This window comes from Amblyraja radiata, chromosome 7, assembly GCF_010909765.2.
Source record: "Amblyraja radiata isolate CabotCenter1 chromosome 7, sAmbRad1.1.pri, whole genome shotgun sequence".
NCBI classification, from domain to species: Eukaryota; Metazoa; Chordata; class Chondrichthyes; order Rajiformes; family Rajidae; genus Amblyraja; species Amblyraja radiata.
This window is the reverse complement of record NC_045962.1, coordinates 73652616-73677375: the sequence shown is the minus strand read 5'-3', so window position 1 is coordinate 73677375 and position 24760 is coordinate 73652616. Positions and strand designations below refer to the sequence as shown.

General features: G+C 45.5%; 1 protein-coding gene across 3 annotated transcripts in view; it reads right to left on the bottom strand.

The window, feature by feature from the left end:
• The window catches only part of rif1 (replication timing regulatory factor 1), a 76670-nt gene extending 52054 nt beyond the window's left edge, over nucleotides 1-24616 (bottom strand). For 2 of the 3 annotated variants that reach the window (XM_033024806.1, XM_033024804.1), the window contains exons 1-6: nucleotides 24383-24616; nucleotides 14331-14459; nucleotides 13793-13871; nucleotides 11917-12013; nucleotides 11574-11704; nucleotides 6142-6233 (exon numbers count right to left, since the gene is read on the bottom strand). In XM_033024806.1, the coding sequence (XP_032880697.1) occupies nucleotides 6142-6233; nucleotides 11574-11704; nucleotides 11917-12013; nucleotides 13793-13871; nucleotides 14331-14443 (512 nt within the window). In that variant the 5' untranslated portion in view covers nucleotides 14444-14459; nucleotides 24383-24616. Of the gene's footprint in view, nucleotides 1-6141; nucleotides 6234-11573; nucleotides 11705-11916; nucleotides 12014-13792; nucleotides 13872-14330; nucleotides 14460-24062; nucleotides 24084-24382 lie in introns of those variants that run through there. The other variant, XM_033024805.1, reaches the window with a different exon arrangement.
• Nucleotides 24617-24760: the final 144 nt, after the last annotated feature.

Genomic DNA, 24760 nt, shown 5'->3' with positions numbered 1-24760 from the left:
GAGGGAGGGGGAGACCCCCTTCCGCCATCTGAAGCAGCTGCACCGCTCGGCCCGCATCTTCTGTTGGCTGGCGGAGGCAGTGGCGAGGGGACCCCAACAGCCTCCCCCTTTGGCGGCAGCGGACAGGGCCGGCCAAGGCAGCGGGGCAATGATGCCGTCCGCGCACCGACCTTCCTTGCTCCACATCTTCCCCCCCCATCTCTCTTGTACGCCCCCCTTATTCTGGGACCCTTCCTCTCCACTGATCCGCTATCCCACCTCTATTCAGTCCTCACTGACATCCCCTGTGCTCCCCTCCCCATCTATTCATCCTGCACTGATCTCCCTATCCACCTCGCATTGATTCTCCTGCCACCCTCCCCCCCCCTCCATCCATCCTACACTGGTTCCCCAATTCATCCTGTACTCACCCCCTTTCCCATCCATCCTGCACTGCCTCCTCCCATTCATCCTGTACTGATTCTCTCATTCATCCTGTACTGATCCTCCCGATCCATCATGTACTGATTCCCTCATTCATCTTTTACTGATCCCTTCATTCATTCTGTACTGATCCCATCCCCCCCCCCCCCCCCCCCCCCCTCCCCCCTCCACTGTGCTGGAAATGTCTTCAGAGTGAAAATTTACTGTTTGATAATGGAATGCAATCAAATGTATTTTAAATCCCAATGTTATTATTTGTTTTAATCCATAAAGATGGATTAATTAAATTGTGAACACGTGAGATTAAAACCGCAGTGTTTGATTGTCACTGCTACCGTTGACACATTATTACAGAATTCAGTTTAACGGCAAATCAATGCTCTTAACATGGAGTGTCAGTGCTTTTATTTAATGAGCAGCATTCACAACTATACGTTGGATTAACCAGGTTTTACCTCTACAGTCGGTCATATACATCATAAATTTGGACAGGAGATATTTCAGTTTAAATTTTAACGTTAATTCTGAAGTGGGAAAGATGGAAACAGCTTTTTTTAAAAATCTGGAGCATATAAACTGGGTATTTTAATTGCTGTTCACAACACGTACATCTAATCTGAATGTCCGGTAATATGATGATTTGACACCTTCAAACATATTACCAAAAGAACATTTGCTGCAGTTATGTCCTTTGGCCATCTCTTGTCAGTTAGTGTAATGTTTAACCTGTCAGATGGGTATAATTGAATTGAATGCCTTTATTGTCATTCAGACCGTACGATCTGAACGAAATTTCGTGCCTGCAGTCATACATACATCATACAATAATAACAACAATAAACACAAATTAACACCACCACAGTGAGTCCTCCAAGCACCTCACTGTGGTGGAGGCAAAAATCTTAGGGCTGCAGTCTCTTCCCTCCTCTTCTCCCTCTGCGCTGAGGCGATTCCCCACCGGGCGATGGCACAACAGTCCCGCGACTCACCGAACCCCGCAACGGGCCGGCTCAAACACCGCGGCCCGGGGTGGTCGAAGCTGCCGCCCTCCAGTCCAACGGACGCAGCCGCTGGCCCGCGGCTCAACCCCGGACCCAGGTCACCGCCGCCAGAACGCCATCCCAGCCACCAGAGCACCGTTCCAGCCCCGAGCCGGATCGCCCTCACGTGAGTGCCGTTCCTCCCTCGAGCTGGGCCACTCCAACGGGAGTGCCGTTCCTCCCTCGGGCTGGGCCTCGCCGACGGGAGTGCCGTTCCTCCCTCGGGCTGGGCCACTCCGACGGGAGTGCCGTTCCTCCTTCGGGCTGGGCCACTCCGACGGGAGTGCCGTTCCTCCCTCGGGTTGGGCCACTCCGACGGGAGTGCCACAGCCCCTCACGGGAGGGTCTCGGCCCCTCGCCAGGCCGTCCTCACGGGAGCGCAGTTCCAACCCCGAGCTGGGCCGCCCTCACGGGAGCGAGTCCCGACAGGCTGCCTCCGGAGTCCCGAGGTCCGTTTTATAGTCGGTTTTAACAGCTATTATCATAAAATGCCTTTAGAAATTTCCTTGCAACCTGTATATTTTGTTGTGGATAAATTATGTGGGAAGCGAGAGTGTTTCTGTACCAATAGCAATAACGACCCATGCTATGGCCATGTCATGATAATTTTCGGTCCTTCACAGAAAACATGCTTGCATCAATCTGTAGTGTGCATGGTTAAGCATATATGTTACCATGGTCTAGGATTTATTGACACAGGTTGATCATACGCTGAATAATCCAACCACATTTTTGTTGGGAAGTGGAAAGAAATAATAGAAATTGCATTAATTGCAATGTGCAAAAAGAAAATTTGAGATACTGTATTGTAGCTTTGCTGCATGTCATTGTGGTATATATCATGTCTTGATTGGTGAATATGTTTAGTTTGTGACTTTATTTGAAGCAGAAATAATATATGAATGCTTCATTGAGCATAATTCCGACTGGTAACTACGCACTTCGTTCGAGCACATTATCGCACGCGTCATGCAAGTCGGCTTAAATTGACCACCTAAATGTCATTTGGCAACCTAAAAAGCTGCCTGAGTTGCCCAGCTGGCAACAGGGAAAAAAAGTTAAGTGAGAGCCCTGAGGACCAACCTGCTTAAATTACTGATGATACAAAAACCCTGCTAAGAATCTAGTGTATGACAACCTAGACTTGTGAATTCAACCTCAAGACTTTCAACGGTTTCAAAGGTCTTTTATTGTCACGTGTACCAAGTAAGGTACAGTGATATTTGTATTACCATACAGCCATACTAAAAAAAGCAACAGGACACAGAAATACATAAAAGTTAACATAAACAACCACCACAGCGGATTCCTCATTTTCACCACCCCATTCGTCACTGTGATTGAAGGCAATAAAGTCTAATATTCTTCCCTCATTTTTAAGCTGTGATTTACGTTAAAAAAAAAAAAATGTAATCAAGTGTTCCTTGACACACATGACAAACTAAAACTAAAAGTAAACTATTCAGAGAGAGTTCCACTATGATCACTATGGACGACAGATGGCACAATGGGCTAAGTGTTCGGCTGGCAACCGGAAGGTAGCTGGTTCGAATCCCGCTTGGAGTGCATACTGTCGTTGTGTCCTTGGGCAAGACACTTCACCCACCTTTGCCTGTGTGTGTGGATGTAATTATGTGAAGCACTTTGGGGTCAATGCAAGTTGACTAAAAATGTGCTATATAAATAAAGAAATTTAATTTAATTTTTTAATTTAATAAATAACCAGCATAGAAGATAACTATTAAACCACTGATTTTGATTAATTTTTAGACCAATTACTTGAACATCAAACAATAAAGAACGTCAAATTAATATTACACAACTGGTGTGCAAAGCTGATTTTCACATTTGGATGTTTATACACTTCTCATCATGTGTGCACACATATTTTATGCACCAATGATTTCACAATCTCAGGACTGCTTATTCCTGTTAGTGTGAAGGCCAAGGCTGGCAAGTTCAGTGAACCTCATTGACAAGAAATAATGGAAGCTAGTGGACAATTCTGCAAGTTTTTAACTGGAATCATGATTCTACTGCATTTCATCTTAGATTTTCAATATACAGGTGCACAACCTTTTATCCGAAGATCCAAATAACGAAAACCTCCGAATAGCGGACATTTTTTCGGTCCTTGAAGAAAGGTCCTTGAAAACGTTCATCGAGGGCGGCCCGCAGAGGTGACAGCGGAACCTCCGGTCGGTCCTCGAAGAAAGGGGAACTAAATCCCCATTCATAAAAGAGACGATGAGGGTATATTGCGCGGGAGGGTTAATAATTAACAATATGCTGCTGCCTGCCCGCTGAGTTAAAAAGTTCCCACGGTAGACTCACGATACACAGTGCAGATTGTCGCTCCCTTCAGTTTCACCCCACCTACGCCCCTCTGCTTCCCGGCCATATGTGTGACCCCTTCCCTCCCCTCTCCAGCTCCCCGCCCATTGCACCGGCGCGGGGGCTTTGCACTGTCTTCACGTCGGCGATTGCAGCAGGACCGTGCCAGTCACCGGAGACGTCAGGACCAATTGGACACCGACCACCAGGCCCACCGCAAGCACGGAGATCCCAGAGACCCACAGCCAACAGCAGCCCAGCCCAGCCTCACTCCAACTACAGAGGAACCTGGGTTGCGGATGACGGGGTGCAGCTCGGGGCGTCGTAGGGGCCCATCGGGGAGCGGCCACTCAAAGCCACGCCGGGCGATGTAGGGCCCTGCCCCGGTCTTGATGTTGGAGCCCCCGGCGGGCGCTAGCAAGTCCGCTGCAATTTACAGCCGCGCCGGGCGTTGTAAGGCCCCCCTCCAGGTCACTCTCAACCCCGTAATTCGGGCGGGAGAAGTCGCCGCTGCCGGTGCCCCGCAAAGCAGTCTCCCACCGGGGACCCGCGAGCTCCCGGTGTCACCATCCACCGAAGTCGGGTCGCAGCAGCTCGCCCCTGCAGCTCTCCACGCTACGAAGCTGGCTAGCTCCACGGAGGTAGGTCCGTAGGTCCACAGGCTTCACAGCTCCCACCGACCCCCAGGCCCACTGCAAGCACGGAGATCCCAGAGACCCACAGCCAGCAGCAACTCCAGCCCAGCCCCGCTCCAACTCCAGAGGAACACGTAGGGGCAGAAGCTGATGGTGTGCAAGGTACGTCTTGTTCTTGGGGTGGCGGATGAGGGGGCGCAGCTCGGGCTGTGGGCAAACTGCCACTTGTCGCCGTAGCGGCCCATCGGGGAGCGGGTTCCTCTGGAGTTGGAGGTGGAGGGGGTATTGTGCTGTTTGATCGCCCCCTGCTATCCCAGGGACAGGGAGACACAGCGGCTTTTTAGACTGGTGGGCAATCACTTCCAAAGTTCTGCCCACACAGTCAGTACACCTCTCCTACACTGCATTTCATACAAACATTTATTCTGCAAGAAAAAACGACATTGAAGACTCAAACTCGCGATCGAGTAACTGCCAGGATCAAGGCGCAAACTCGCGACCTTGCGGATATGAGCCGAGCACTCTACCACTGAGCCAGCCATTAAAATCTACGCAAAAAAATTTCCATTCCGAAGACCGACAAATTCTGAATTACGAAAAGTGTCTGGTCCCAAGGCTTTCGGATAAAAGGTTGTGCACCTGTACTGCCAAGTTAATATGGAAACATAGAATATAGGTGCAGGGGTAGGCCATTCGGCACCGAGCCAGCACCGCCATTCAATATGATCATGGCTGATCATTGAAAATCAGTACCAATTTCCTGCTTTTCCTCCATATCCCTTGATTCCATTAGCCCTAAGAGCTATATCTAACTCTTGAAAACATCCAGTGAATTGGCCTCCACTGCCTTCTGTGGCAGAGAATTCCACAGATTCACAATTCTGGGTGAAAACTTTTTTTCATCATCTCAATCCTAAATGGCCTACCCCTTATTCGTAAACTGTGACCCCGGGTTCTGAACTCACCCAGCACGGGGGACATTTTTCCTGCATCTAGCCTGCCCAATCCCTTAAGAATTTTATAAGTTTCTATAAGATCCCATCTCATCCTTCTGAACTCCAGTGAACCTACGCTGCATTCCCAATAGCAAGAATGGCCTTCCTCAAATTAGGAGACAAAAACTGCACTCTAAGTGAAGTCTCATCAGGGCCCTGTTAAACTGCAGTAGGACCTCCTTGCACCCAAACTCAAATCCTCTCGCTATGACAGCCAACATACTATTTGCTTTCTTCACTGCCTGCTTTACCTGCATGTTTACTTTCAGTGACTGATGTACAAGGACACCCGGGTCTCGTTGCACCTCCCCTTTTCCTAATCTGACACCATTCGTATATTAATCTGCCTTCTTGCTATTCCCACCAAATTGGATAACTTCACATTTATCCACATTATACCGCATCTGCCTTGCATTGGCCCACTCACCCAACCTATCCAAGTCACCCTGCAGCCTCATGAGATTCTCCACATTCTTCTTCCAATGTACTATCTATACTATCGACATAGTACATTTGATCTATCTTCGAAGACGTGAAGATTCCAAAACGTCACCCATTCCTTTCATCGAGTTGCTGCCTGTCCCGCTGAGTTACTGTAGCATTTTGTATCTATCATCGGTGTAAACCAGCTTCTGCAGATCCTTTCTACACAATCTAATATCGTCTTTGCAGGATACATATCTAAACACAATTACACTTTGATCCCGCACTTACCTCACAATGAGATTTAGTGCTTCATGTTCAACCACCACAGAGGGTTGGTCTCTAGCCAATATTGTTTCCACTGATGCAAGTATATTTGGAACCTAAATATGACAAAGCACCAAGATTACTTTAATGAGTTGGCACATACAAAAACTGTACACATTTTAATACGAGGCCTTATTGAACAAATATTCAAACTTAAACTTGGTGATTCTAATCATACAAAGTAGTGATAGTACAACCAGTTGAAAATCATTTTCTTGAAATCATTAAAATAATCTTACAAGTTAAGAACCCAGTTTAAAGGGTCTGGACCTGATGTCATCTATCCGTGTTCTCCAGAGATGTTGCGTAATTAACCTGCTTAGTTACCCTTGCACTGTCTTTTAGTGAATCCAATTTTAATTTCATTATGATTTATTTAAGTAGGTTGCATTATAAAACTTTGGGACCAACCCTTCCCTTTATGGGCTTACTGACATTAAAATATATATAAATTAGAAAATACAAGAGCACATCAAGAATACCAAATTGGTCTTGACTGATAATGAGCATTGTCAAGGAGACTTAACATTTACTATAGACATCATTCATTTAATTTATCATAAATTTAAAAAAAAAGCAGAATATTCCTTTGCAAACAATGTATACCCGCACCACCAAATCAGGCACTGCTTGAATTTGTCTAATTGATCCAGCCGGCAAGCTGAAAATTCATCAGCCCGCTGACTTATTTTCAAGTTTTTTTTAAATTATTCAAATAAGCCAGATTCCTTAAATTGAACAGAACTACTACTTTTACAACCAGAGAGTAAGTATCTTGATTCCCAATTTCCTGATAAGTAAAAGAAGTCTTTTGTGCAGGAGACAATTGGCCCATCAAACAGATTCTAGCTCTCTGATCAATCACTTCCCTCAAAACAAGGTGGCTCCCGTGGATTTTGAAGCAACAGCAACAAAGAGAAGCAGGAGAAAGCACTGATTGGCTCTAGCCCGAGTGGGAGGAGAGTTAGAAGTGAGTCAGAGGGGGAAAACAGTTTAAAACTGAGGAGTTTGGTTTATAAATTGGTAAATTAGGCAATTTATCAGTCAATATAAGCAGGATGGCTCTTCGGGAGCGGCCTTGTGAGAAAAGTGCGAGACTTTGGCTCGAGAGTGTTCGGCGAGGAGGGTGAGGAGAGGAGGCTACGCAAAACGCTGGAGAGGGAGAGACGAAAGAAGGAGATGTCAAGCAAGCTGATTCAGTGTGATGCTTGCAGTATATGGGAGGTCAAGGACACCGCTGGTGCCGCTAGCTGCTACAAATGTAAGAAGGGCATCCAGGTACAGCTCCTGAAGGACCGTGTTGGGGAACTGGAGAAGCAAGTGGATGACCTCAGGTTCGTCCGAGAAACTGAGTCGTTCCTCAACAAGTCCTACAGTAAGATAGTTACACCTAAGGTACTGGAAGAGAGAAGGTAGGTGACGGTGAGAAAGGGAGGGAAACATGGAGTGCAATGGTCCCCGGGTGTTGTGCTTCTTGTGAACAGGTTCACCCACTTAGAAGCTGTCGGGACAGAAGACGTTATCACACTGAGCGGCAGACTGACTTGCGAAGCAAAAAGGGCTGTTGAGCCAAAACCAAAGAGGCCAACGTCAGGTAACGCCATTGTAGTTGGAGACTCCATTGTGAGAGGTACGGACAGGGGTTTCTACGGCAACAGACGGGATTCGAGGATGGAGTGCTGCCTTCCTGGTGCCAGGATTCAGGATATCACGGACAGAGTGCAGAAAATCCTCAAGGGCGAAGGTGAACAGCCGGAAGTGGTTGTGCATGTCGGCACAAACGATGTCGGAAAGAAGGGGATGAATATTCTGCAGCGTGACTTTAGAGAGCTCGAAAAATGCTGAAAAGCAGGACCTCCAGGGTTGTTATCTCCGGTTTGCTTCCAGTTCCTCGTGCTGGCGAGAGCAGGAACAGGGAGATAAGGGACCTGAATGTGTGGCTGAGGAACTGGTGCAAGGGGCAGGGATTTATTCTTAGATCACTGGGATCTGTTTTGGAGTAAGGGGGAACTGTACAAAAGGGACGGATTGCATCTTAACAGGTGGGGGACCAGCATTCTGGCAGGCAGGTTTGCCACTGCTACACGGGTGATTTTAAACTGAATAAGGGGGGTGGGGTGTCAAATGGTATAGTCAAGGACGGAGTTAAAGGGAAAGAGAGTAAAGGGATGGTTAATGACCCCAGAATTGACGAGAAAGGAAGCTCACAAAGGGATAGGAGAGTATGTCCAAGTGTAATAGGGATCGATGTGAAAGGTGAGATGCGTAAGGAATTAAAAGTATTGTATGTGAATGCACAAAGTATAAGAAGTAAAGTTGACGAGCTTGAGGCTCAGGTAGAGGTTGGTAGATATGACATTGTGGGGATTACTGAGACGTGGCTGCAGGAGGATCGGGCCTGGGAACTTAATATTCAGGGTTATACATCCTATAGAAAGGACAGGCAGGTGGGCAGAGGAGGGGGGGGGGGGGGAGGAGGGGGGGTAGCTCTGCTGGTGAGGGATGGAATTCAGTCCCTTGCGAGGGAAGACATAGGGACTGATGAGGTAGAGTCACTGTGGATCGAGATGAGGAATTATAAAGGCAAGAAGACACTAATTGGTGTTATCTACAGACCCCCAAATAGTAGCCCGGATGTAGGGTGTAAGTTGCAGCAGGAGTTAAAACTGGCATGTAACAAAGGTAATGCCACTATGGTGATGGGGGATTTCAATATGCAGGTAGACTGGGAAAATCAGGTTGGTTCAGGACCCCAAGAAAGAGAGTTTGTAGAATGCCTCCGAGATGGATTCTTAGAGCAGCTTGTAATGGAGCCGACCAGAGAAAAGGCAATTCTGGATTTAGTGTTGTCCAATGAACCAGATATGATAAGATAAATCGAGGTAAAGGAACCGCTTGGAGGTAGTGATCATAATATGATTAGTTTTAATCTGCAATTTGAGAAGGAGAACGTTAAATCGGAAGTGTCAGTGATGCAGTTGAACAAAGGGGACTATGAAGGCATGAGAGGGGAGCTGGCTAAGGTGGACTGGAAAGGGATCCTAGCAGGAATGACGGTGGAACAGAAATGGCAGGAATTTCTGGGCATGATCCGGAAGACGCAGGATCGTTTCATTCCAAAAAGGAAGAAAGATTCTAAGGGGAGTAGGAGGCAACCGTGGCTGACAAGAGAAGTTAGGGATAGAATAAAACTAAAAGAAAAGATGTATAACACAGCAAAGAGTAGCTGGAAGCCAGAGGATTGGGAAACTTTCACAGGACAATAGAAGGAAACAAAAACGGGCAATACGGGCTGAAAAGATGAAGTACGAAGGGAGGCTGGCCAGTAATATAAAGAAGAACAGTAAAAGCTTCTTTAGATATGTTAAGGGAAAAAGTAGCAAAGTCAAATGTGGGTCCTTTGAAGGCAGACACGGGTGAAATTATTATGGGCAACAAGGAAATGGCAGAAAAGTTGAATAGGTACTTCGGATCTGTCTTCACTAAGGAAGAGACAAACAATCTCCCAGATGTACTGGAGGACAGAGGATCTAAGGGGGTAGAGGAACTGAAATAAATTTTCATTAGGCGAGAAATAGTATTGGGTAGGCTAATGGGACTGAAGGATGATAAATCCCCTGGGCCTGATGGTCTGCATCCCAGGGTCCTCAGGGAGGTGTCTCTAGAAATAATGGACGCATTGGTGATCATTTTCCAATGTTCAATAGATTCAGGATCAGTTCCTGTGGATTGGAGGATAGCTAGTTATCCCACTTTTCAAGAAAGGAGCGAGAGAAAACGGGGAATTACAGACCAGTTAGCCTGACTTCGGTGGTGGGAAAGATGCTGGAGTCAATTATTAAAGAGGTAATAATGGGGCATTTGGATAGCAGTAAAAGGATTAGTCAGTCAACATGGATTTATGAAAAGGAAATCATGCTTGACTAATCTTCTGGAATTTTTTGAGGATGTGACAAGTAAAATGGATGAAGTGGTGCCAGTGGATGTAGTGTGTCTAGACTTTCAGAAAGCTTTTGGTAAGGTCCCGCATGGGAGACTGGTGACTAAAATTAGAGCACATGGTATTGGGGGTAAGGTGTTGACATGGATAGAAAATTGGTTTGAAGCATTGGAAGCAAAGAGTAGGAGTGAACGGGTCCTTTTCAGAATGGCAGGCAGTGGCGAGTGGAGTGCCGCAAGGCTCGGTGTTGGGGCCGCAACTGTTTACCATATATATTAATGATTTGGAAGAGGGAATTAGGAGCAACACTAGCAAGTTTGCGGATGACACAAAGCTGGGTGGCAGTGTGAACTGTGAAGAGGATGTTAGGAGGTTGCAGTGTGACCTGGACAGGTTGCGTGAGTGGGCAGCTGCGTGGCAGATGCAGTATAATATAGATAAATGTGAGGTTATCTACTTTGGCGGCAAAAACAAGGGGGCAGATTATTATCTCAATGGGGTTAGGTTAGGTAAGGGGGAGGTGCAGCGAGACCTGGGCGTCCTTGTACACCGGTCACTGAAAGTTGGCTTACAGGTACAGCAGGCAGTGAAGAAAGCTAATGGAATGTTGGCCTTCATAACAAGAGGATTTCAGTTTAGGAGTAAAGAGGTTCTTCTGCAGTTGTATAGGGCCCTGGTGAGACCACATCTGGAGTATTGTGTACAGTTTTGGTCTCCTAATTTGAGGAAGGACATCTTTGTGATTGAGGCAGTGCAGCGTAGGTTCACGAGATTGATCCCTGGGATGGCAGGACTGTCATATGAGGAAAGATTGAAAAGACTAGGCTTGTATTCACTGGAGTTTAGAAGGATGAGGTGGGGAACTTATAGAAACATATAAAATTATAAAAGGACTGGACAAGCTAGATGCAGGAAAAAATTTCCCAATGTTGGGCGAGTCCAGAACCAGGGGCCACAGTCTTAGAATAAAGGGGAGGTCATTTAAAACTGAGGTGAGAAAAAACGTTTTCAACCAGAGAATAGTGAATTTATGGAATTCCCTGACACAGAGGGCAGTGGAGGCCAAATCACTGGATGGATTTAAGAGAGTTAGAAAGAGCTCTAGGGGCTAGTGGAGTCAAGGGATATGTGGAGAAGGCAGGCACGGGTTATTGATAGGGGACGATCAGCCATGATCACAATGAATGGCGGTGCTGGCTCGAAAGGGCCTTCCTGCACGTATTTTCTATGTTTCTAAGGTGGGCTGAAGGGCCCGTTTTTATCCTGTATAGCACTGACACCTGCGAAGCAGAAGCACTACCCATTATTTTGTCCATTAAAGATAAAGGCACTGAACAAGAAAAAATAATATGTAATATGCTTTTTTTTTTAAATGGAGATTGGTCCTACTAATTAATATTTAGACATGGAGTTTTGAAGATATAGCACTATTTGCTTATTTCCTGAGGAAACTCACCTCTTTCCCAACTACATCCGGACTAAAGTTCTGCTTAGCCATTACCCAAAGGGCTCTTGTACATGTATTCTTATCGGTTGAGGTGATTGCAATATTACAGAGTGTCAAAAGCAACTGTTTAACTTCAGGTGCTGCAGGGAAAATAGAAATCATAAAGTAAACCAATTGAGAGTATTCCAATGTTAAGTACTACTATATATGGCATGGCAAGATTATCATTTGAAATTAGGGTTACATAAGGATCCTGGCTGATCTGTTTTCCAATTCAATACATAAATTTGTCCAGAAAATAACAATACTTTAAGACATTGTAAAAGTTTAGCACAAATACTGTTAAATGTACCTGGCAACGCAGCACTAATATTACTGTGAAAGGCACAGAATCCCAAGGCCTGTAGAGCCGCATTACATAATTCCAAATCCAAGTTGGAAAGATGACCCTTCAAAAGTAAACAGAAATCAAAATTTATGATCAACCAGCAAGCTTTTAAAAATAAAAATTGTCAAACTGTTACAATGAAATTGTTTCATCGGCAAGGATTTGCTCCAAGAATAGTTTTAATCTACTACAGGCATGTGATAGTTGATAACACGTAGCAAGACAAAACTAATGTAATTTAAAGCACAGAATTAGAGTTGTGAGGAGGTGGGAATGGAGGAAGAAATCAAATATTTTGAAGTGCAAAAAGAGCAAAAATTACTCTACAAGTAACTCTGTTGGGGTCAAGAGCCTAAATTGAGATGGCTGAACCATGATCAGTAAATTATTGACAGTGTGGATGTGGAGAGGATGGTTGGTCTTCTACGACAATCTAGTACTAGATGACCCATCTTCCAAATAAGGGTCATCCATTTAAGACAGCAGTAAGGCAAACTTTTCTTTTTAAGGGTCCCGTCTTCAGAATTCTCTTTCTTGCTTATATAGCTTTGGAGGCAGAGTATGAGTATTCTTAAGGCAGATTGACAGATACTTGATACATAAGGGAATGAAAGTTTACAAGGATTGACTGGAAAGCAGAGTTGAACTTACATTCAGATTAAACAGCAAATAAAACCTGGGAGGACCAGCGGCTATTCCCGTTCAAGCAACAATTCTTTACCCATTCTAAATTAAAGAGATGCCCTCAGCTTAGGGATGAAAATATAGTTTTAAAGTTAATCATTAGGGCAATACAAGAGTGTTCTGCAAACATTGAGAACAGGCCAGATGTTAGCTGCTTTACAGCATGGCACACTGCAGCGCAAATGTTTCCTCAAAATATCAGATTCAGGATGAAAACATAACATTTTATTTTACACTGACGACTAGCTACCTTCCGCAAGCTACATCCAAAAATCTGAAGGACCCATCTATACGATCTAACTACACAAAAAGAAAGGCTTTTATTTATAGCTTTCAAAGGCTTTCAAATTAACTCTCAATTTCCAAAGCCCGGGAACAAACAACCTATTCTTGTGTTCCTAGCTAATCTACTTTTCAACTAAATGAAAGCAATTAGCAATCAACCGACTTCTTTGATTGCAACAAGCCAGATTGTGTTGACAGATAGCTGGTGGTTGTGTACATTCTAGTGCTTGTGAAAGCACATTCCAGATTTCCATACCTGCATTACGGCAGCACAGAACACCATTGAAGCTGAGTAACAGCTCATTCCACTACTACTTATCAGCGGGATTTGGGGAAATAAATCTGCAATTTGTCCCAATACGTCTACCTTGAGCATTATCCCGTTCATTTTCATGGAGTTTTGTCGCCCCATTTAAAATAAACATATTGTTTTTTAAACACATATTTTTAAATTAATAATAACTTAAATGTTAAGAATTTTTTAAATCAATAATTATGTTTAAACTAAATTCCAGCAGTCTTAAAATGCCTCCAATCGGACATGCTGTGGGATTGAGCCAGATTGTTGGGAATTTAAACCGCTACAAGGTCAACTTGATGGAACTATCAAAAGAAGCGGGTCCAATTAAGCAAAATCCAGCCTAATATTTCCCAACGCCCCCCACCCAAAAGATGAAGTCATACCAGTATTCTCTTTCCCTGAAGAGACTGATTAATCAAAAACGTGCTGAGGGAACAAATGCATTAGTACTGATTGTATATTGCAAACAGTAATAGGATAGTCTCCAAATAAAATATTGATACATTTCAACATTACTGAAGAAAATCATTGGATAGCATTTCATGGTGATGCACAAAACTAAAAACTTACTTTGAGTACTTCACAGAGACGGGTAAATTGTTTGTTAACTGCACCAGCAAATTCCTTTCCATCTTCGCCACTAAGACGACTTAAACATTTGAATGAATACAAAGAAAAATAGTTTAGACTTAAATCTAGAACACTAAATATTTAACAGTGTTATTCTTTTTTCAGTTATTGCGTGACCCACAGAGTATTTTTTACATTTTCCAGATTTAGAGAGGCATAGAAGCCAAACTGCACCCAAGGATTTGACCAAAAGTAGAAAATGCATGCTTAGGTTGCTTATGTCTTCAATTGCACCTACAGCCACAAATGTTAATCAACAGCCATGAAATATAACTCTGAAAAAGAATTTCAGCAGACATCTTTTTTGATGATCTACTTCTTTGACTTAGACAAAATTGAACCATATTTGTAAGAAAATGTACGTGGTATGCCCTATGTTTGCAAGTATCAATAAATCCTAAGATTTACCAAAATCTTTAGAAACCAGACGCATTGCAGCAAATCACCCATTTCATATTCCTGAATGTCTCATACTGACCTGGAAATAGTAAGGTAGGCATCCACTTGTTCTGTTGATGATACAGATGGATCTTCCAACGTCTCCAACAGCGGTAGCAAACCAGAAGCTGCTGGATAAGCAGCAGCCATCATTCTGGTGCTCAGAATACTGAGGGGAGGGGAAACTCAGTTAGTCTTCCACCTTCGAGTGCTCTTATTTTAAATCTAACATTTCAATGTGACATTCTCAGTGTTTAAAAAAAAAATAAAATGAAGTCATAAATCAAGAATACCACCAAATCAAAAATTAATCACATGAAACACGTCAAAAATTAAACAGAATACCATAACACTATTAGTTTGCCAGGAAGTCAAAACTTTCTACTCGAATTGAGCATAACAGCAGACTACACATTTTAAAGGATAGGACAGTAACAATGTAGAGGTTGCAATGCTAAAAGTCACAAGACTACTTACAAATTCTGCTTGAAGCTAAATGCAGTTGGTCTGCACACTGGAACTTAATTTCTCAATGCGAGGTTGTTAAAAAAATTGTGAATCCAGTAAAAGATAAATAAATCCTCAAAGGTTTACTTACATTTTGTTTTTTAAATGAAGACTTCACTCACAATGTGCGTTGCTGGCAACATGAACATTTATTGTTCATTAGCAGCTGCCCTGAACTGAGGAATCAGTCAACCCTATTGGTTGGTTAAGAGACATGCAGTAACCAAACTAGACAAGAATGGCAAAATCCCTTCATTGAAGGTCATTAATAAAGACAGAAAATGCTTAAAATCCAGTTTTAAATAATTTGAATTACCAAACTTCTGCAGTGGAATTCAAACAAGCGAATTCCAGTCTGTGTTAATGGCCACTGGTCTCATAACTGGATTACTTTACATTCAGGATTGCAATGAAAACCTAAAATCCATTCTTTGCGATCAGAGAAGTCCAATGTAGTTGGCACATGGAACACAGCATGTGTCAAAGTAATCACCTATACTCCCAATAACCGATTCCTGCTTCTCCTGCAGTAATGCCTTTTGGTCACATAACGAACTCTTCAGCAACCTTCATGCCAAGGGGCTACACAAGGAAAAAGAGCCAAGATAGCTTGACAGTTACATTGACAACAATTAAGCTACTCAAGGAGTTGTTAGTCTTGTAAATTCCATTACAAAATGGCCATTAAAACCATGAACAGCTAGCACCACAGATAAATTATTTGAGGTAACAATCTATACATAACTGAAACTGATCTTGTTATCGTCCGGTTTGGCGGTCGTTCTATTTGCGCAGAAACAGTACGTATTTTCGCCAGCTTACTCACCGTTCTCCTGTGCTGTGAATGCACCAAGTTTCATTCCGACAGGTGGAATATTACAAAAGTTATGAAGGTTTAAAAATCATAAGATCAGCAGATTGGTTTTCTCTCCTGTCAATCGCCTGGACGGCAACGCCCCTTCCGGCACCGTTGTTAATCACCGGGGCGAGGAGAATAATGCCCCGGAGGCCGCGCTGAGCCCCGAAGTCGTGACGCCGGGGCCAGGAGGCGCTGAGTGACACCAGGGCCAGGAAGCGCTGTCGTAGCAACCCCCCCCCCCCCACCCCATACACCAGGGCAGCAGGACGCCCCCCGGCCCCCTCCTAAAGCTGTCCTCATCGCCCAGCTGCAGGACGCCCCTCCCCCAGCTGCAGGTCCCTCGCCCCCCCCCCCCGGCAACAGCCCTTGACAGCCCCGTCTGATGCCGCCCCCCTCCCTGGCTGCAGGATGCTCCCCCCACCAGCCCCGTCTGAAGCCGTCCCCCCTCCCCCAGCTGCAGAATGCTCCCCCACCGGCTCCAAAAGTCCCCGCGTGAAGCAGTCCACCTCTCCCAGCTGCAGGATGCTCATTCCTCCTCTCCTCCCCCCCCCCCAACTGGCCCCCGTCAGATGCCGCCCCACTCCGGCTGCAGGACACTCCCCCCACCGTTCCCCGACAGCTCCCGCCTGAAGCCGCCCCTGTCCCCGGCTACAGGACGCTCCTGCCAGCCCCCGCCTGAACCGGCTACAGCCCCCACTCGAAGCTGGAGGAACGGGAAAAAGATTTATCACCAATTTGATCCTCTCCAAAGTTAGAGGTCAAGGTGATGCGGCTATTGCTGTAGCAACCTCTGGGATAGCAGCTAAATTAATGCCTGGTGGAAGAACTGCACATTCTCGATTCAAGATACCCATCTAAGTGTCCGAATATACATTCTGCAACATTGAGAAGAACTCTCACATGGCACGTTTGATGAGGCAAGTGAAACTCAATGTTTGGGATGAATGCCCAATGATTAGGAGGGAGTGCTTTGAAGCTGTGGACGAAACTCTTCAAGATGTATGCACCAACATTAGGCCTTTTGGCAGCATTCTTATCATTTGTTGTGGCGATTTTTGACAACTCCTTCCTGTAGTGAAAAGGGGAAATGATGCTGATGTTGAAAATTCCTGCTTCAAGAAATTCTACTTCTGGACACTTTTCACCAAGTTTCAATTGCAGACGAATATGCAATTGAGAGAGGGAGTAGGTGACTATTCTCAATTTTGGTTGAAAGTTGGAGAAGACGAGATTTTAAAGAATGAAGACGATGAAATTGAAATACCAGCAGACATGGTTCTATCAGCAAAAATACTGGAGGATTGTGTTGATTTCATCTATCCCACATTTGACAATCCTGACATCTCAGGATTACCACCACACAAATTGGAGTTGAAAAAAGAATCTCCAATCATGTTAATGAGAAACTTGAAACCCCCAAAGCTATGCAATGGAACGAGAATGATTGTGGAAGAGTTACACAATAATCTTATCGTTGTAAGAATCAACATCAATGTCATCTTTGAATCTTCAAAGATGACATTGTTCTCATTCCTAGGATAATGCTCAATTTGACAGAAGGCAAAGACATTCCCCCTCAGCGGAGCCAATTCCCCATTCAGTCAAGTTTTGCTATGACGATCCATAAAGCACAAGGACAAACAATGGAGAAAGTGTTGATATACCTCGGGAAAAAACGGTATTTCAGCGTGGACAACTATATGTGTGGCTCTTAGCTGAGGAAAGGTGAAGGAAAATATCAAAGTTTTCCTGAAGGATGGAACATCAACCAAGAATGTTGTCATTAAGCACGTGCTTGGTTGAACGATGATTTCCGAGGTAAATTCTCAGATTTTCTTCTAGATAGTTTGACCACTCAATAATATCTATATATAAATGGTGTGTCTTTTTTTCATCAACAGCAAAGAGACATTGAGATGTAGTGAGCAGCAGAATACAACAAGAACTGAATAAATCTCATCTTTAACGTTTAAATTGTTGTTGTATTTTAAGAGTTATTCACATTTTAAGCTTTAATAAATTCTTTTTCCACTTGCCACACCCATCAGCTGTGCCTGCACAGTGATACCTGCGTGTTCTACGTCACAATGACCATATGGTGCCAGCATAACAACCTGGCTCTCTATATCAGCAAAACCTAAGAACTGATTGTGGACTTTTGAAGAGGAAGGTTGAGGAACCACAATCCTGTTTACATCAATGGGATGATGGAGGAGAGAGTCAAAAACTTCAAATTCCTGGGCGTGCATATTTCCGACGAACTTTTCTGGACCCAGCATACTGATGCAATCATAAAGAAAGCACATCAACACCTCTACTTCCTGAGAAGATTACGGAGATTCGGTATGTCAAAGAGGATTCTCTTGAACTTCTACAGGTGCACAGTATAGAGCATACTGACTGGTTGCATTGTGGCCTGGTTCAGCAACTTGAACGTCCAGGATCGGAAAAGACTGCAAAAAGTTGTAAACACTGCCCAGGCCATCACCTGCTCTGACCTCCCCACCATCGAAGGGATTTATCGTAATCGTTGCCTCAAAAAGGCAGCCAACATCATCGAAGACCCACACCATCCTGGCCACACACTCATCTCACCACTGCGAAGAAGGTAAAGGAGCCTGAGACATGTCCAGTTTTCTCCCCAGAGTAACAAAATGTGATGGTTTGTCTTTTCCTCTGCATACAAGAGTTCTGATATCCTAATTTGATGTTATGAATATGATCGATTATCAAATAAAATAACTCAAATCAGTGTTGCATTTTATTGTGCAAACCTCCCATATAAGGCATTATCCCAAACCAGACAATATGCAAGACAAAGGAAGAAACTAAGTTAAAGAAAATGCCAAAGGTGACCCGCAAGCAATAGGAAAAATATATAATCCGTCATAAACTAGACACTCAATAACCCCAACACATACACTCATGCACCCACTGAAATCTCATTTCTGCTTTAAAGCTATAGTCCAGAATCAGATAGTTAAGAGTTTGAGGCAGGAAAATGCTGAACAGGTGGCAAAGGATGTAAATCTACAAGAAAAGCGTTAACAACTGTGACCAAAACAGGGGGGCGATGGCACTAAAATAATTTTTGTAACAGCTGATCCATCCCCCCCCCCCCCCCTCCTTTTTCTTTACTAACCGATAAATTAGATCCCAAGCCATCATACCTTTCAATGAACAGCAAAAAATGATTGTGATTAGTGTAGCCCAATATGAATTTTAGAACATTCTTGGATAAATCACTTAACTGTAACACATAAACCAAGATAGCAAATAATATAGTAATTGGTATTACAGGTGCACAACCTTTTATCCGAAAGCCTTGGGACCAGACACTTTTCGTAATTCAGAATTTGTCGGCCTTCGGAATGGAAAATTTTTAGCGTAGATTTTAATGGCTGGCTCAGTGGTAGAGTGCTCGGCTCATATCCGCAAGGTCGCGAGTTTGCGCCTTGATCCCGGCAGTTACTCGGTCGCAAGTTTGAGTCTTCAATGTCGTATTTTCTTGCAGAATAAATGTCTGTATGAAATGCAGTATGTTGAATGAATTCCTGAATTTGTAAATGTGCCCGCAGCATTGAATCACCTCTCGCACTCATGTCACCCTAGCGGAGCTACATGCCCTTAGGCGGTCTAGCTCGGGGATTCCCGAGCTAGGTCGCGAGTTTGCGCCTCGATCCTGGCAGTTACTCGGTCGCGAGTTTGAGTCTTCAATGTCGTTTTTTCTTGCAGAATAAATGTTTGTATGAAATGCAGTGTAGGAGAGGTGTACTGACTGTGTGGGCAGAACTTTGGAAGTGATTGCCCACCAGTCTAAAAAGCCGCTGTTTCTCCCTGTCCCTGGGATAGCAGGGGGCGATCAAACAGCACAATACCCCACTCCCCCTCCAACTCCAGAGGAATCCGCTCCCTGATGGGCCGCTACGGCGACAAGTGGCAGTTTGCCCACAGCCCGAGCTGCGCCCCCTCATTCGCCACCCCAAGAACAAGACGTACCTTGCACACCATCAGCTTCTGCCTCTACGTGTTCCTCTGGAGTTGGAGCGGGGCTGGGCTGGAGTTGCTGCTGGCTGTGGGTCTCTGGGATCTCCGTGCTTGCAGTGGGCCTGGGGGTCGGTGTCCCGTTGGTCCTTACGCTTCCGGCCACCCCCCTGGACTGGAGCTGAGACTGGGAACTGTACCGCCCTTGCCCCCTCCCTCTGCAACTGCAAACAACCCCACTCTCCTGCAAGGGCGGTACAGTTCCCGGAGGATGGCAGGAGGCCGGAGACGTCAGGACCAACAGGAACCCGCTCCCCGATGGGCCCCTACGACGCCCCGAGCTGCGCCCCGTCATCCGCAACCCAGGTTCCTCTGTAGTTGGAGCGGGGCTGGGCTGCTGTTGGCTGTGGGTCTCTGGGATCTTCGTGCTTGCAGTGGGCCTGGGGGTCGGTGTCCCGATGAGGGGGCGCAGCTCGGGGAACGGCTTCTAGTGGTCCTGACGTCTCCGGCCAGTTTGCAGTTTTCCTCTGGAGTTGGAACGGGGCTGGGCTGCTGCTGGCTGTGAGTCTCTGGGATCTCCGTGCTTGCAGTGGGCCTGGGGGTCGGTGTCCCGTTGGTCCTGACGTCTCCGGTGACTGGCACTGACCTGCTGGTATCGCCGACATGAAGACAGTGCAAAGCCCCCGCGCCGGTGCAATGAGCGGGGAGGGAAGGGGTCACACACATGGCCGGGAAGCAGAGGGGTGTAGGTGAGGTGAAACTTAAGGGAGCGACAATCTGCTGCTGCCTGCCCGCTGAGTTAAAAAGTTCCCACGCAAGACTCACGATACACTGTATATCGTGAGTCTACCCTGGGAACTTTTTAACTCAGCGGGCAGGCAGCAGCATATTGTCAATTTTTAACCCTCCCGCGCAATATACCCTCACCTTCTCTTTTATGAATGGGGATTTGGTTCCCCTTTCTTCGAGGACCGACCGGAGGTTCCGCTGTCACCTCTGCGGGCCGCCCTCGGTGAACGTTTTCAAGGACCTTTCTTCAAGGACCGAAAAAATGTCCGCTATTCGGAGGTGTTCGTTATTTGGATCTTCGGATAAAAGGTTGTGCACCTGTACTAGTTTCCTGACCATTTTTAAAAGAACATTCACCCATAGAATATTACCTTGCCACCATCTATTCCTATGGTGTCACAACTACAATCTCAATTTCCTAGACCCCAGAGCAACCACTGCAATTTGATATTTTGTGTACCTTTATGGAATATATTTAACTTTGTTAAACTACTAATTCAAATACAAAATGCAAGCGCATATTTGCTGGGAAAACTTTCAAATAACAATTGATCACTTTCTCTGTTGAAGTTCAAAAAAAAGTCACAAGACACATTATTCCAAGAAATTTTCACTCACACTAATTGAATTAAACGCCTTAAACGATTATCCTTACAATGGACCCCACATCAGTGCTTGTACACTTCAACCACAAGAGAAAGGGGCATTAAGCTGCAACCATCACAGATCAAATCCCATGACTGGAAACTGAAGGCATGTAACTCCAGTCTATAAATGAAAACAAAAGTGTTGGAGTAACTCAACAGGCCAGACAGCATCTCAATGGAACATGAATAGGTGACATTTCAGGTCAGGAACCTTCAGCCAATCTCCTCTTCTTCTGTGAAGAGGTTCTCTTCCATGTTCCCCAGAAATGCTGCCTGATCCAAAGTTATTCCAGCACTTTGTCTTTTTTTGTAAGCCGGCAATTGCAGTCTCTTGTTCCTATGGTTTATAAATACACTTTTAGCAAATGTTTTATAAATTTTAATTTAGACACAAGTCAGGTTTAAAACCCTGTGAAACAAACAAAATTGGAAAAGTAATTACATTTCAAGTACCAACAGGCAGACACCACAGAATGGCAGCTTTGGAATAAATGGGCAGACTACTCACCGCCACTCTCTACATCTTACCTCCCTGCCCGACCCTCATCTTTCCCTCCCTCGAAGCAGAACCAAAGCAGAGGAAGTTCCGACCTGAATACTCAACTGTTCCTTTTCTCCAGAGATGCTATCTGACCTGTTGAGTTACCCCAACATTTTGTGTCTAACCTTTGGTATAAACCAGCATCTGCAGTTCCTTTCTACACAAGAACAGAGGGTGGCAGACTCGCCACTTCCTTTTGCCCAACCTCTGGAGAGTGAGTGGGATGGTTGAGCAGAAAAGGGAATAGGAGAAACATCCCAAAGACATATAGGTTTGTAGAGTTAATTGGCTTCAGTATAAATTGTAAATTGTCCCTAGTGTGTGTAGGATAGTGTTAGTGTACAGGGGGGTGGGGTGATCGCTGGCCGGCGCGGACTCAGTGGGCCTAATTGCCTGTTTCTGTCGAAGATAGACACAAAATGCTGGAGCATAGAAAATAGGTGCAGGAGTAGGCCATTCGGCCCTTCGAGCCTGCACCGCCATTCAATATGATCATGGCTGATCATTCAACTCAGTATCCTGTATCCTGCCTTCTCTCCATACCCCCTGATCCCTTTCGCCACAAGGGCCACATCTAACTCCCTCTTAAATATAGCCAATGAACTGGCCTCAATTACCTTCTGTGGCAGCGAATTCCACAGATTCACCACTCTCTGTGCGAAAAATGTTTTCCTCATCTCGGTCCTAAAGGAATTCCCCCTTATCCTTAAACTGTGACCCCTTGTTCTGGACCTCCCCAACATCGGGAACAATCTTCCTGCATCTAGCCTGTCCAACCCCTTAAGAATTTTGTAAGTTTCTATAGGGATGTTTCACGGCAGTCGGGTCACGACCCGTGACCCGTACTGTTGCTACGCTACTCCAAATGGATTACACGCGATGTACTGCAGGTAGGCACTTACCATTGTTTCCAGCGTAGCGGGCCCGTTAAAACCCGCTGAAATTGTCAATTTTTGCGCTGTAAATAATTATGGAAATCGGGATAAGCGTGTGAGACATTTAGCATACTTCAGAATTCCAAAAGTGAGGAGAAATGACGGTAGATAGAAACAAGAGCTGAAGGGACAACAACAGCCAGAGTGCTTGGCGAACATTGGCCGTTTGCTCACTGCATTTCATCAAGTAAGGCATTATTTGTGTTTTTTCTTGATTCCTTTGGCATCTAAAAAGTTTCAGAAGTGATAAATCTGGCTGTAATTTTTTTTAATGTTCTCGTGCGTTTTTACATACAAAATGAAAACGCATCTGAAGAAAAATTTACAGCGATTTATCACTTCTGAGAATTTTTAGATACCAAAGGAATCAAGAAAAAACACAAATAATGCCTTACTTGATGAAATGCAGTGAGCAAACGCAATTCCCAATATTTTCAATGTTTACCAAGCACTTTAGCTGCTATAGTCCTTTCAGTTTTCGTTTCTCTATACCTTCATTTCGCTTCACTTTTGGAATTCTGAAGTTGGGTACATGTCTCTCACACTTACCCCGACTCCCACAATTTTTTTTCAGCGCGAAAATTCAACATTTTGGCGGTTTTTAACGGGTAGGAAAGTACGCATTTCTAGCATTAATAACATATACCGGAAGTGACGGATGTCTTCCAGTTGGATTTAGCGGCTCCGTGCATCGAGCCTTATGACCCAGTGACGTTCCGTGCAACCCCCCTGTAAGATCCCCCTTCAATCTACTAAATTCTAGCGAGTACAAGCCGAGTCTATCCAGTCCTTCCTCATATGAAAGTCCTGACATCCCAGGAATCAGTCTGGTGAACCTTCTCTGTACTATGGCAAGAATGTCCTTCCTCAGATTTGGAGACCAAAACTGTACGCAATACTCCAGGTGTGGTCTCACCAAAACCCTGTACAGCTGTATCTCTGGATAAAAGGAATGGTTGATGTTTCGGGTCGTCCCTTCTTCAGTGGTATATCCCTGAACAGTCTAAAGAGAGAGGGAGTAATAAAGGGGGGAAAATAAGCGGAGCCCACTCCTCCCACCGTTTGGCTGGCCGCCTCTATGCACACATTGTCCGAGGCTGTATCTCTAAAGTCTAAAGAGATAGTGGGTAATAAATGGGCAAAACGAAGCAGAGGGCCCCCGCTTTCCTCCCCACCCGACGGCCGCCTCTGCACACCTCGCCCAGTGCTGTATCTCTAGAGAGGGAGTAATAAAGGGGGGGGGGGGGGAGCGGATAAACTAACCCCCACCTCTTCTCCACCTCCCATTTCCCTCCCTACCGGACGACCGTCGCTATGCACACATCACCCGGTGCTGTAAGTCTAAAGAGATGGGGGGGGGGGGGTAGGAAAAACGAAGTGGAGGCCCCCTGGTTTTTATCCCTACTACAGGATGGCCGGTCGCATCACCCGCTGCTGTATGTCCAAAGGGAGCTGGGGAGTAATAAATGAGGGGGGAAAGCGGAGAAAAGAAGAAAAAACAATCCCCCACCTCTCTTCTGCTCCCACTTTCCCCCCTACCAGACGGCCGGCCGCCTCTAGGCACACATCACCCGGTATTGTATCTCTAAAGATATGGGGGGGGGGGGGGGGGAGAGATAGCGATAAGGGAAAACGAAGTGGAGGGCCCCTGCTTTTTCTCCCGACCGGTCGCCTCAATGCACACATCACCCGCTGCTGTATCTCTAAAGGGAGTTGGGGAGTAATAAATGAGGGGGGAAAGCGGAGAAAAGAAGAAAAAACACATTACCCGGCGCTGTTTCTCTAAATAATTAGCGCTATTAGCCCCCCCGCCCCCGCTTTTCTTCCTACCGGACGGACAGCCGCCTCTACACACACATCGCCCGGTGCGGAGCGGAGACGGATCGAGTCGAGGCCTCCTCCACCGCAGACACGCGCGCTCTGCCGCTGGTTCGTTCGTTCGTTCGTCCGCCCGCCCCGCGCGCGCTCTCTCGCTCTATCTCCAAACCAACGCTCGCTCGCTCGCTGCTGCTGCCCGCGGGAAAATACTCGCGCCAAACGGCCGGGCAGCCTGGGTAACGACCTTTCACCCCAGCAACCGGCTGTGTCTATGGTCTTCCCCCCCGCGGACACAAACCCATTCGATTTGGTTAATTTGATGTTAAACAGAAACAGAAAGGACAACGCAGGGCGTCTGATGCATATTGAACTTTTCTTTTTTTTGGGGGG